This window comes from Colius striatus, chromosome 10 (assembly GCF_028858725.1).
Source record: "Colius striatus isolate bColStr4 chromosome 10, bColStr4.1.hap1, whole genome shotgun sequence".
Classification (NCBI taxonomy): Eukaryota; Metazoa; Chordata; class Aves; order Coliiformes; family Coliidae; genus Colius; species Colius striatus.
In genome coordinates this window covers 3,295,212-3,309,472 of record NC_084768.1, presented here as the reverse complement: position 1 = coordinate 3,309,472, position 14,261 = coordinate 3,295,212, and the positions used below count along the sequence as shown (strand labels likewise).

At 42.4% G+C, this 14,261-nt stretch overlaps 1 protein-coding gene across 1 annotated transcript in view; it reads right to left on the bottom strand.

The window, feature by feature from the left end:
• The window catches only part of CACHD1 (cache domain containing 1), a 109,843-nt gene that overhangs the window by 42,220 nt on the left and 53,362 nt on the right, over positions 1-14,261 (bottom strand). Inside the window, exon 4 of the mRNA XM_062004175.1 lies at positions 7,061-7,167. Within this exon, the coding sequence (XP_061860159.1) occupies positions 7,061-7,167 (107 nt within the window). The remainder of the gene's footprint in view (positions 1-7,060; positions 7,168-14,261) is intronic.

The following is a 14,261-nucleotide window of genomic DNA, read 5'->3' as shown; positions in this document are numbered from 1 at the left end:
GCTACAAGAATGTCCTGCAGATATTTCCTTGGTTCTTGGTTCCTGCCAGGACACCCAGCAGATGCTATTTTTTAGTCTTACTTCACCCTAAACTTTCCACTCTCTCCATTGCTCTTTTGTACTTCATTTTCACCTCCTCCTTCCAGCAAAGTCAGACACTGGACAGAGTACACAATCAAAAGGCTCCAACAAAAACTATACTGATAAATGAGTTGCTTGCCTATAGCTAAAGGCTGAATCTGTCAGATTCACACCCTTGGCAGCACCAGCAGGAACGTGCACTGGGCATCTCGCTAGTACTCAATTTCTAGGCTTCAGAGGCCTGGCCTGTGGTTATTTTAACTCAGAAAAAGTAACCTAACTTTTCTCATTTTCTGGTCATGTTCAAGTGATATGTTTTCCAGTATAAGAAGGGATCCATCTCCCCATTCTACCAGAAATTACAAAGCATTTCGAGTTACTGAGTACGTGTAATGATTTGGCTTTGCTAAAGTGAGCAACACCACTAAATAAAGACCCAGCCTCAATATCACACTACTTGGAGGAAGCCAAGAGCCCAAGCCTTACAGACATAGAAATCTTAGTGGAATCCCTTAATTCCAGACACAGGCTGGACAATACAAATGGCCAACTGGCCCACGATCCAGCATTGCCAAGTCACTCTGAAACCTTTGTCCCCTCCACTTACAGTGCAGCACCATCTGACCCCAAACTCTGCTGCAGGCAGGCAGAAGTTGGAAAGCATTAACATGAGAGTATTTGGAATGATCATTCTCTCTAATCATAAATATCTCACAAGGCAAAAAGGACCTTTAGAAAGAAAGCCCTATGTGATAGTTTATAAAACTTCAAAGGGAATGCTATATGATAACACTTAGCATTTCTAGATACCACTTTATATCTTCAAAGCAGAGTCAAATCATTAACTAATTAATCTTCAAAGAGCAGCACAAACAGTCAGTGAAAAAAAAAAAGAGGAAGTACTGAACATAATTGCTCATTACAGGAAAATTTCTTGCCGTCCTCTTCTTCAGCATTACATTTTTGGAGCTGCACACCTGACGGTTCTCACCCCACACGACAAGGGAAAGGTTTCATTCTCTGTGCAACACGCATACTGCAGTTCTTCCCTGACAAGTACCTTCACTGAAAAATAATCATCCTGAAGATAAGTTAGTGTCCCCCAGGAAAAACAGCAGAAAGTGGATGTGTGTATTTTACAAGTTAAAGACATTTTCTAACTCTCCAGACTGAAGATTTACTGAGTCAAACTGTATCCTAGCTCACATATTTTCATCAGAAATAAAAGGCTCTGCAGTTCAAACCCAATTAAAATTCTGCTGATGGCATGAAGCAGGACAGAGCCCAGCTCACTCCTTGGGAGCTCTTTAGACTCTGATGGAGAAAGAAGTAAAAAACCCAAAAACCTCTTTCATTTAAGCCCAGCTTCCATGATTAAAAGGATTTGAAAGTTATTAACTCTTCTGCTCAAATACCTCCTAACTCTTACAAGTCACCCAAACTACCAGGTTAAAGTACAGCAACACAGGGAACAACACCAAGGCACTTCACATTTTAAATGATCAACACATCGGATAAGACCCAGAGAAAATTTACTGAGCAACTTTGTACCATCTCTGCATATTGTTCTACTAAAGCTGCCTGACATGAAACAGACAGTTTGGTGAAGGATGAGAGGTAAGATTTACTGGTTCCTTGTTTACTCACAAAGGAAGGGGGGAAAAAAAGGAATCTGATAACATAATGCACTGGCTCTGGGTAAGATTTTGTCATCTAATAAATAAAGGCCTATTCATACCAGTGAGGACAGATCTCTGAATCTAACTAACCAAAGCCTATGATTCCATCTGAAGAATAAAGACTCTTTCCCTATCTACTTTGTAGCAATGGCTAAAAATAATCCAAATGGAAAACTCTAGCCAAGATAAAACCTTTTCAGGACTTTAAAACCAGCAGCTAGCATCAAGAAAGAAGTGGCAAAAGCATTATTTAAGGGTCGAGAACAGAGAAGCACATCTATTTCTTTCTTCCTCCCTTCACCAGGATTAATGTCTATTTCCTCTTTCTATTACAACAGCACACCCAACACTGCAAAAGAAAAATTCCTTCTTGATGAAAGTTGCATCAGTTATGCTTACCCTTCTTTAACACATTGTTCAGCCAGCAGCTGAGGTTGTTGTCTGCACTGAGGGCTCTCCCAGGCTCTGCTCCTGTGGCTTGCCCGGAGTCTGCACTGCAAATTCCATTCCCCTCCAACATCTACAACTTCACCACTCTCATCCCACTGTCTTACTCTGTACACAGAGTGGGCCAAGATTAACATTTAAAGAATTGAGATGAGGGTGACCAGAGCAGGGTTTAAATGTATGTTTTGCTGAGAGCTTTTTATAGGCTGCAGTGTTTAAACTGCAAAAGTCAGGCAAAACAAAAGAGAAATACTCGTGGGAATTCCTGGGGGCTTTTTCACATTAAGAACAAAGCCATCAACCTGTTTGGGAAGATAATCTGGTTGATGAACAAGCCAGGCTCGTTTTGGATACCGTGGGCCAAGCAGAGAATAGTATGGGAGCTCCTGCTTCTGGGCTGGAGGAGCAGAGAGCTTTCAAACCCTTTCTCTGTGAGGCTGATGTGCCTGGGGTCCTCCCCAGCCCCCTGCATCCAGGGGGAAAGACAGAATGATGGGATTTTGGGGAATCATGTGGCTTCCCATCCTGCCTCTAAGTCTAAACAAGCAAAGAAAGGCAGGAGAGAAAAAGCACAATAAAAGCACCCAGATGTACCAACAACTCTCAGGGGTTTCAGAGCAGGAAAAGAATTCAGGCAGAGGTAGAGACCAAACCTAAAGCACAGCAGTTATTCCTCACTAGCTCCATGTGAGGACACTTACAAGAGAAGCAAGGAAAATATGAGGTTACAGGAACTTGTTTCTTGTTTGATTTTCATCCTTTTTTCAAAGACAGTTTGAATCTAATGAATACACACATGTAAAACACGCTGCAAAACAGCTCTTGTGCAGAGGCAGTGCCCTGTCTTCAGTGCATTCACCAAGGGGAAGCCTTTCACAAAACCAAGGCACTGCAGAGCCAAGAAAACAAGAGTTTCAAGAGATAGATGGCACTAAGTAAGTACTTTTAAAAGCCATTTCTAATCCAACAGCCACCTTCACAGCTGTTAAGATGCTGGTGCCATTGACAGCGCCCTGTCCTTCTGACCAAAACTGCTTTCCAGTCTGTTTATAACCCCTATCTCAAGCCAACAATTGTCTCAGACCACAAATTCCTTTGGGCAGAGACTGCTTTTTTTGGAAAAACAGGTCATGGCCTTTGACTACATAAGCAAGAGTTACAGCTACCACCAACACAATGCCCTCCACCCGCAACACAAACCAGTCTTCAGTCTCTAAGCCAGTTTATTCCAAACCCCAAATACTTGTGCAGTGATACAGGGAGCCTGCTTTGGACCTGGATGATGGCCAGCTCCAAACCAGCCTGATTCTGTTGGACCCTCTTGGCAGCAACCCATCCCTGAAGCAACACCAGTCTCCTGTTCTGTGGCTGGGGTGCTGGAGTTCACGTGGTTTACATGTTCTCAACTGAGGACCAGAGAAGAGAAGGTGAGAACCGTCGTCTCACAGACTCTCAGCCATCTTCACACAAGGAAACAAAGACTAAGGGTATTCCTTGTAGCTTGCCTATAGAAAACTGAACTCCTTATTTCACTAGGTGTGTATCCAGTGTCAACTTCTGTTTCTCAGATAAACCTGTTTCCATCTCATTTTCTGCATCAATCCACTCTTTCCATTCCATTTCTCTCTTACAGGTGTTATCACTCTAACAAAAAAACACACCCCAAAAGCTGTGTTTCTGAGAGTTGCTAAGAGGAAGAGTCTGCTGTCAATAAATCCTAAAGCACCTCCCTGTTCTTACTATCACTCCAATTCCCTCTTCCCTTCTGCTGCCCTTTTCTGCCAATGCCAGTTTTTGAAGAAGCTCCTTTCATCAGGAAGCTTTCAAGTCAGAGGCAAGAGGAGACACTCCAGTCTTACTGTGGAGCCTGGACAGCAAGAGGCTTGAACACATGCTCACTCTGTTTCTGTGAGAATTCAAACCACAACATCTACAAACCATTTGAAGGAAACCATAGCTTATCTGTTTTCCACTGCCCATGAAGAAGGATTCTCTCTTGAATATGGTTTTTACATCCACCTTCTGCAGCAGAAAAAGAATGAGGGGATTCTTTCTAATTTAAATAAGAGTCATTAAGTGATTCACTCAATGCTTTGCTTTTATAGCAGGGCCAGAAAACTTGCTCCCAAAAATGGTTTTATCAAGAACTGCATGTGATTTTAAATGTTACTGACATCAGTTGTTGCCTTGTTTGGGGTTTTCCTTTTTTAAATAAGCAGATAGCTTCTGAGTAAAACAAAGCCCAGTGAATGGTAGTAGATGAACAAAGACTGCCTGTCTTTGGGATGGGAAACTACACAAACTATGGTGATGAGATGTATGTCAGGAAATGAGCTTATCTGGCCAGCACCTGCACTCAAGATGTGGCAAATAGTGGATGGGATGGAAGGGAATTGAAGGGGGACTGCTGTGGTGGCTGCTGGCTTTTACTTCTTCTTTTCAGATTTCATTACAAATGCAGAAAGTAAAGCTATAAAAAGGGACACAATAAGACAGGCTGAAGAGAAATTTGAGGTTCTTTTGCCTTAATTCGTTGCAAACGCTCTGTGCATGGTGAAGAAGGTGGAACAGTGGATCTGCTAATGCTCTGTGTGCATGGTGAAGGTGGAACAGTGGATCTGCTAATGCTCTGTGCATAGTGAAGGTGGAACAGTGGATCTGCTAATGCTCTGTGCATGGTGAAGGTGGAGCAGTGGATCTGTAATGTTCTGTGCATGGTGAAGTGGAACAGTGGATTTGCTAATGCTCTGTGTGTGCATGGTGAAGGTGGAGCAGTGGATTTGCTAATGCTCTGTGCATGGTGAAGAAGGTGGAACAGTGGATCTGCTAATGCTCTGTGCATGGTGAAGAAGATGGAACAGTTGACCTGCTAATGCTCTGTGCATGGTGAAGGTGGAACAGTGGATTTGCTAATGCTCTGTGTGCATGGTGAAGGTGGAACAGTGGATCTGCTAAGGCTCTGTGTATGGTGAAGATGGACCAGTGGATCTGCTAATGCTCTGTGTGTGCATGGTGAAGGTGGAATAGCGAATCTGTAATGCTCTGTGCATGGTGAAGAAGGTGGAACAGTGGATCTGCTAATGTTCTGTGTGCATGGTGTTGGAACAGCGGATCTGCTAAGGCTCTGTGCATGGTGAAGGTAGAATAGTGAATCTGTAATGCTCTGTGCATGGTGAAGAAAGTGGAACAGTGGATCTGCTAATGCTCTGTGCATGGTGAAGAAACTGGAACAGTGGATCTGCTAATGCTCTATGTGTGCATGGTCAAAGTGGAACAGTGGATCTGCTAATGCTCTGTGCATGGTGAAGAAAGTGGAACAGTGGATCTGCTAATGCTCTGTGTGCATGGTGTTGGTGGAACAGTGGATCTGATAAGGCTCTGTGTGCATGTTGTTGGTGGAACAGTGGATCTGCTAATGCTCTGTGTATGGTGAAGATGGAACAGTGGATTTGCTAATGCTCTGTGTGTGCATGGTGAAGGTGGAGCAGTGGATCTGCTAATGCTCTGTGTGCATGGTGAAGGTGGAACAGTGGATCTGCTAATGCTCTGTGTGTGCATAGTGAAGGTGGAACAGTGGATTTGCTAATGCTCTGTGTGCATGGTGAAGGTGGAACAGTGGATCTGCTAAGGCTCTGTGTGCATGTTGTTGGTGGAACAGTGGATCTGCTAATGCCCTGTGTATGGTGAAGATGGAACAGTGGATTTGCTAATGCTCTGTGCACGGTGAAGAAGGTGGAACAGTGGATCTGCTAATGCTCTGTGTATGGTGAAGATGGAACAGTGCTAATGCTCTATGTGTGCATGGTGAAAGTGGAACAGTGAACCTGCTAATGCTCTGTGTGCATGGTGAAGAAAGTGGAACAGTGGATCTGCTAATGCTCTGTGTGCATGGTGAACAAAGTGGAACAGTTCATCTGCTGTTTCACCAGCCAAGTTAAAAAACCAGAATCAGTATTCTATTCAAGAAGACACATGAGGTTTTTTTTTGTTTTTAAAATGTTCTTCCAAGACTACATTACTTGTCCAAAATCTAACCCCCCAAAAATCACTAAACTCATACTAAATAAAATCCACATCCAAAGTCTGTAGTGTTCTCTAATTTAGAACATTAAGGCATTATAAAAAGTTGAAAAGTAAGATGGAACAGCTAGAGAAAACCATGACTAAAAACCCCTGAAATCTGTGTATTTATCCAAGTTGATCAGGATGCAAGGAAAAAAAAAAATCCACAAACAACAAAAGATAAAACCTTGCTGCACTGGAGGACTAAATCTGAATTTCCCATGGGTAAACCAGATGCATTTTGGTTCTAAGCATGTTTCTAGCTCTAAGTGTGTCAGGCAAATGTGCTGTCAAGATGGAAATGCCCTGACAAGACAAAGAAAGGAAATATTTCAGGATGTCCTGATATTTTGTAGTTTTTGCATATCACTGCAAACACAGCCTCACATTAGCTGGACTCAGCTAAGAAGATCAGAGAAACTCCTTGGCATGGCCCCTACAGCAGCTGACACTGCTGATGCCAAAGCGACAGGACTAGGAAGGAAAGTGCTTTGGAAAAGAAAAAAGACAGAAGAAGTGCATGAAGCACAACAAAATCATCCATGGTAGGCTGGAATAAAATCTTCATGACATTTTTATAAAGTACTTAGGCTAAGGGCATTACTTTAGGTACCATCTTTCAATCATGAGATCTCAAATCAAGAGCAGTGTGACAGTTTCAGGGAGAAATAAAAGCCTGTTGCTATGGCAATCAATGCTAATGCTCTGTGCTGAGGAAATGTTAACATCTAATGGGGGGAAAAAAGTAAGCCTACAACTGAAGGAAAAAAACCCCAAACTATGCTACTTACCAGAATTTAAGTCACGTCCAGGATTGAAGGCTCTGCTGTTGACAGTGGTAGACAGTCTATCACAGCTAATAGTTCGAGAAACGTTGGTGTTAAAATTCCCATCAAATCTGAAATGACAACCACAGGATTAGCAACCTCACCTTAGCTATCAAACCTACACAGCATTTGCAATGGAAATGCATCTTTTTGAAACATCAGTGAAAAATAATACCTAATTCAAAGGTCCGGGAAAAAAATGGTGAAACCCAGAAGTAGAAGGGATAAGGTCATCATGGCAGGATTGCATTTCATAGAATCATAGAATGGTAGGATTGGAAGGGACCTTTAGAGATCTTCCAGTCCAATCCCCCTGTAGAAGCAAGTTCAACTAGATCAGGTTGCACAGGAACATGTCCAGGTGGGTCTTGAAGACCTCCAAGGAAGGAGCCTCCACAACCCCTCTGGGCTTTTTCCTCCACAAAACTCATTGAAAGACAGAATTAGAAGGGAGTGTGTGTTTTCTTCCAGTTTTAAACAGCAGAGGTTCCAGCTTGGGCAATGTGTGCCATATCCAGACATGCCATCAGGAAGTGTTTCCTCCTGTGGCTGAACCAAACCTTTCTTACTGGAGACTCTTTCATCACGACTATGATTTCATCTTTCACTTTTAAAAGATTTATTCCAAGTGTGTTGCACCAAATGAATTTCCTCTTTAAGTGTTCATGAACAATATAATCTAATAGAGCAATTGCAAACCTGTTTTCTGTACCAAAAATTGAGGATTTACATTCCGTATAATGTAAGGAACTTGACAATCTGAGGTTTTGTTACATTTTGGTTAGGTTAAATCATTCCAACACATTCATTACTCTGATGCACAGAAGTGTTTTAGTGCACAGCTCCAATGGTGATTGGAAAATTCAACCCATGCTTTGACAAAACTGAGATAAAAAAAAATGTTTCAAAGGGTTATAAATAACTAGAAACACTTCTGAAGCCTTCAAGGACTTAAATGCAGCTTTACATCATTTACATGGGCCAATTTTATTTGCTAATGTTTTTGTGACCTTGATCATTTTGATGCCATTTCACTTATGGTGTGGTTATCTGAGTACTTCAAACATTTACATCCTAGCAAAGATTTTTTTCCTGTCATCAACCTGCTTCTAAGAAATTCAAACAAAGCACAAGTGAGGTCTGTACAATATCTTCCTCTGGATGAAGAGCTTTCTGACATGGAAGCTAATAGGAACATCAAGTCTTGGAGAGAAACTGGGAAGAGTAGGGGTTTGTTCAATACCATCAAAACTAAAACAGTAAATGACAAAGAAAGCAGTTATATGAAAAGATACTGATAACTTAATATTAACAGCCCATCAACCATTGGCTTTATACCATTCACCTAGTGCCATTCTAATGCTTTCCATTTAGCTCACTGCATGCCAGCTTTGTGCTTAAAGTTCTTTATCTACTTGCTTATTGTCAGCTTAATTGCTTAAATCAATGCCACACACTTCTCTTGCATCTCTATATATTGGGTGGGTGTCAGGAGGTTGGGACATCCCTCTTTTCTATAGTAGCCAGCAACAGGACAAGGGGTGATGGGATGAAGCTGGAACACAAATAGTTCCACTTAAACATAAGAAAAAACTGTTTGAGTGTTTCAGTGAGGGAGCCCTGGCACAGGCTGCCCAGGGAGGGTGTGGAGGCTCCTTCCTTGGAGGGCTTCAAGACCTACCTGGACATGTTCCTGTGTGACCTGATCTAGGTGACCCTGCTTCTGCTGGGGGATTGGACTGGATGATCTCTAAAGGTCCCTTCCAACCCCTACCATTCTGTGATTCTGTGATATGCTACCACACAGTGGAGGCCCAAGGATGGTGTGAAAAACAAGGGGGATGAAAAACAAGCACCTCTCTTCTGGTTGAAGATTTGAATCAAGGAATTGGTATCCATAAAGTCACAGCTACTTCAGCAAATACGGCACCCAGTCAGAATGGAAAGAAAGAGACTGATTTTCTGGTTTTGTCCTTACAGAGTGCTTGCTGGAAGGGCTGGGGCTTGTAGACACAGACAATAAAACAATGCACTTCTAAATCATCCCCTTAAAACAACAATTAGCAGAAACGAAAACCACGGGCAGATGGAAGCGGTTACTGCAAAGAAATGTCAAGTTCTGGCCAGAGGAAGCCAGCGTTTTTAAGCAAACTAAAACTCTGCTAATCCTTTTTTTTTTCACCCCCCAGCCCAATTCAAAATCATTTCATTCCACAGGGACATAGTTGCAGCAGTCCCAAGCTAGTCAGATGCAGGATTTGCTGTCTCCATTTCTGTTTCTGGGGTCCTCACATGCAGGACATAAGAAAACCCTTAATGGCATCCAAGGGAAAACTAACTAAAAGAATCCCCACCCTTTATTTGTTAGCAGGCTTAAGATCACCACCTCTGTAGGTGACTGGATCCACTTCCTGAAGTTTTGGCATTACAGAAGCAGACAAATGGTTGTGAGAGGTCACTGCAAGCAGCACTGCTGTTGCATACACAGGCCACGAGTTTGTGCCTGCTGTTGATGATTCATGTCACTATATCCGTGTTTAAGGTTGGGCTGATTTTAGAGGGGTGTTTTTTTGGCTTAAAGCAGAGGTTTAACCTCTGTTACAACTGAAGAGTACAGCACAGCCTTTCCACAAGTCTAGAAATTTGCCTTTCAAGTGTAGAAGTTATTTCCCAAGGACTTACCATAAAACTGTTTAATGGTTTTCTGAATGACAAAGAAGTAAAATAGTCCTTTCTGCAAATGCCCAACAAAACGCCAGACACCGGCTTCTTTGATCCTAACATCAGATTAAATTCTATGGTTCTTGTAGAGTCACAAGAAGCCTTGTGTTACACAGCTAGAGCTCATCAGACTAGAGGCTCTATTTGAAGCAACTCTAATCAAACTGTACCTTTAAACATGCAAGAAATGATCGTTATTGATTATTAACTGCTTAACTTTAATATCTTCACTGCCACGTAGAAATGCCAATAAAAACAATGTCTCCTTAAGCTGGTATGCTTTAAAAATAGTGTAACCTATACCCATGACCACCACATGCATCTTAAGCTGCTATTCTTAAAGGAGATGAGTGAGACCATCAGTGAACAGAGTTACTGTGGCACCAACATTTTTGGACCCCTTCTCGTACGCTGCCCTCCGTATGCTTTATAAACCACATTGAATAAATGCAGTTCAAAACCAGCTCTATCGACTTGGGGCAATATTTGTCACGCACATCTCTAATTACTGGGGATGTGTGGGATATGGGAGTTGCAAAGCTTTGACCATACAGCTGCAAATATCCACAGAGACTGCAAGCTTTTGCACCAGCGAGTCTCTGTGCAGCTGCACGCAAATTCTCTCTCTCATGACAAGTGTTTAACACACCTCAGTCTTCTGACATAGTCAGGTTACTGTGCATAAACACATTGAACTCCATTTGTCCTCCTTTGTCCCCACTTCACACGGGCAGTTATGAACTTGCTTGTCACTGGAGAAGCATCTTTAATTGCGACAGCTTGATCAACGCATCAAAACCAGTGAGCGAGGAGCAAAGTGAATAATGCCATATGCAGCGGAAACAAGAACAGGCAGCTAAACTCCTTGCTCTCCAGAAAGTACTGTGGGTTCCTCATTGGATGCAGATGTGCAGTGCTTTTTGGCATTTTATCCAAAATAGTATAATCAACAGCACTCCATTGATTCAAGACTCAGATATAGGGGCAAAGAGCTTTTGATGATCTTCTGCATTGTCGTCGCTCTTCACGGCAAAGAAGGGAGAGACCAACGGATGGACAAACAGATCTGAAAGGTCTCCCATCCTCTTGATCAGATCCCACCACCATCAGGTTTTAAGCTCAGGAAGAGATAGAGCTCTGCTTGGGCTCCTCCACTCTGCTGAGAACTGCTTGTTGAAATCATTGGCAACCTGCTCTCTGCAAACTCCCCAAAGTCCTCTCCATCGAGGAAGAGACTTGACATCTTACAGGAACGTAGCTCTTGGATCAAGGCTGGGGCTTTTTCTATCCCCATTAAAATGTAACCACTTCCAAAAAATTACAGCTTCTACCAAGCAAGGAAAAACATTGTTGATTTTTTGTTGGCTAAAGAATCTCCAGACAGAGATCGATTAATAAAAGATGGGTTTCACAAGAAGCATGTTTATCTCTGAGCAAAACCAGATGGAGAAGAGCTAGAGACTGCAAATTAAACATCTCCATGCTATAGAAATATTTCTGAGGAATACTAAAGAACAAACTCTTTGGGAAATATAATGACTTTTCAGGATGTTAGTTAATTGTCCCAGTGTTTCCATCAAAACCTATTAGAGATGGCAACAGGATACCCTATTAGCAACTAACAGTATTCATATCTCAGAACACAGGCAGTAAAGGCTGGGGTTTCATTCAAAAATCACTTGGAATCTTCCTTTGCACTTACTTTGAGCCAAAAGTCGCTGCTCACACTCACTCAGTGTGATGTGTGCATCCTGACATGGAGTTCTCATACTACCCAAACTACTCACTTTGAATTACCCATCAGAGGAGTTGTATGCATCTCAATTAAAAATGTTGAGCATATTGCTACATCACTTCACACACCCAAAGATGCCAAGTTGAACCTCAGGTCTCTCAGTCATGACAGATATTAACACTGGATTTACCAGCAGAAGGACACCAGGTGCAATTCTTGTATGTCTTCTAGGGAGGCAAAAATAAAGCTAACACCTTCAAACTACGAGTGCTCCTGCAGCCCCAAACTGATTGCCACGGGCCAAGAGGATCAGTGTTTCCATTACAAATAAAAATTGCACTTTTTAGTGGAGCATGTCCAAGGCATTTTACTGCAATAAAACCAAAAATGTCCCTCAGTTTTTCTCAGTAATCAAGCACGATGTTACTCACCAGGAAAATGAAGACATAGTTATATGGCAAAGGCATAGATCACGTCTACAAAACCTGCAGTAGAGGTGGAAAAGGAAAGGAAAAGCCCACTCCTCCTTTCTCTTGCTACAGCACACAAGTAGCAAAAAGAGAATACAGTGAATAGGAATGTGAATGAAAACATGCAGAGGAAGAGTTGTTTTAAACCACATAAATTAAAGACCAGACCCCAGGCAGATCTGTCATCCCAGAGAAAGAGACTGGTCCAGACTGAGCTACGTGGGACATCTACCTCTAATCTCTTTCCAGGTGCAGTTTGCCTTCAAATTGACTTTTTACACCTTGCAACTTTTTTGCACTTCACACTTTCTCAAGTGTGACTGCTTCTCTAATACAAGGATCTTGGGGAGAGACCAGCTCTCATTGCAAATGTATGTCCTCAGGAACTGGGCAAAGGCAGTACTGTGGCAAATTTGCACGCACACATTTGCCATCATTTCCATTGCACTGGAGAGTTTTCCACGTGCTTCTTTTGGGTGCTTCTAAGCCTTTTCAACTCAGAATATATTATTAACCTATTTGTCAGTCTTCACCATTAATGCAACAATGAAAAACTGAAGCCTCAAGGCTGCTATGTGGGTATTCACAGGAAATGTTTATTTCCTTGGCTGTAACTACTAGTTTTACCTTTCCTACGATGTCTTTCCACCTTGCAAGTTTCAAACCGTACGAATCTTCCCGTCACTTGCTTTGGAAGAAGTTAAAAAACAATCAAAAACTATTTCAAGATTTCCAGGCAAGCCTTGATCAAAATCATTTCTCTGCACAAAGGAGACTCGATTTTTACCAGCATCTCCCACTTCTGTCAGCAGCGAGACTACAAGGCAGATGAGATCTCTCCCTGGAGATGTTTAAAAGATGCTGAGGGATGTGGTTTAATGGTGGGCTTGGCAGCGTGAGCTTAGTGTGGTTGGACTTGGTGAGCTTAAAGGTCTTTTCCAACCAAGCTGATTCCATGATTCTATGATAACAGGGACTGCTGACTGAGGTCTCCCTGTTGAGATTTGGCCCATGATGTTCTAGGTGGTGACACCAGAGTCAACCCTTGATAAGTCCTCCAAAAACCCTACCAGAAAAAAACCACCCCAAAACCTGCATTTAGATGTAGTTTTTGTACTTACTCAAGACTGAAAGACACTGGTTGAAATTGGGTTTCGAGACAGGCCCACTCAGCCCCATCCCCCTTTCCCTGCTTCTCTCTAAAAAGCCCTTCCTTCTGGATTCACTTTAATGAAGAACCGATCGAAGCTGCATCCCGAGGGAGCAAACAGAGCTGCGACTCCCACTTTGATCTCTTCCCCATGGAGAAACGCGCTCCCTGCCTAGCTTGCAAGATGTTCACTTGATTGACGTTTGCTCTGATGTGCAAACTGCTTTGAACTTCAGACATTAAATTCCCATCAGGCTGCACTCATTTTTATTCCCCTTCAACGGGATTTACAAGCAGGAGATCAGCAAGCGTAGGAGATAAAATAAATGTGCAGGAGCTTTGAATCTTACATCAAAACAGCGCTCAAGTGAGCTCCAATTGGATTTTGTTCGGCCTGAATTTACAGTGTAAATCAAGCTCTTTTGTGCATTTCCAGTTTAGGGAAAAATGAGGGAGCTGCACATAAAAATGACACTTGAGCAGCTACCGAGGGGTTCTCATTGTTTTAAGATTCATTTCTTTCCCTCCCTTGGTGTTCATACAAATTTAAAGCCGATTTTAGCATGCAAGTGAAATTATGTAAGTTCCTTGAAAATTCAGCATTTCCTTTGAAATCTCCAACTAGACATGTTTTCTTGATTGTAAGGCAAGGTTTGAACTCATATTTTACATACTTCACTACGTGGTTCCCACGTTGGGAAACAGTGTTCTCGTGAATTCCAGCTAACCAGCTTCCTCCGGCATGGCACAGAGGTTGTTCCAATTATTTCAACTACCGCTCGAAAGAGCCAAAGTATACTTGTTCTCAGATGTAAAGAAAGCGTATTGTTGGAAGGAGGATGGCAACCCAGTATCACAAACCATTCCCAAAACCACTTTTTCACAAGGAACTCGGCCACATTTATGAAGCAACAGCGACTAGTCCAAGAGAGCAATTTCCTAAATACCTGCTACAGTTTATGGACCAAGTCGTGCCAAGACTAGCACTATACACGCTCTCCACGTTTTCTAGGAACCCACAGGCATTACTTGCAGTCTGATACTCTGCAAGAACAGCAAATACATGTTGCATTTCATTTAGTGTGGCCC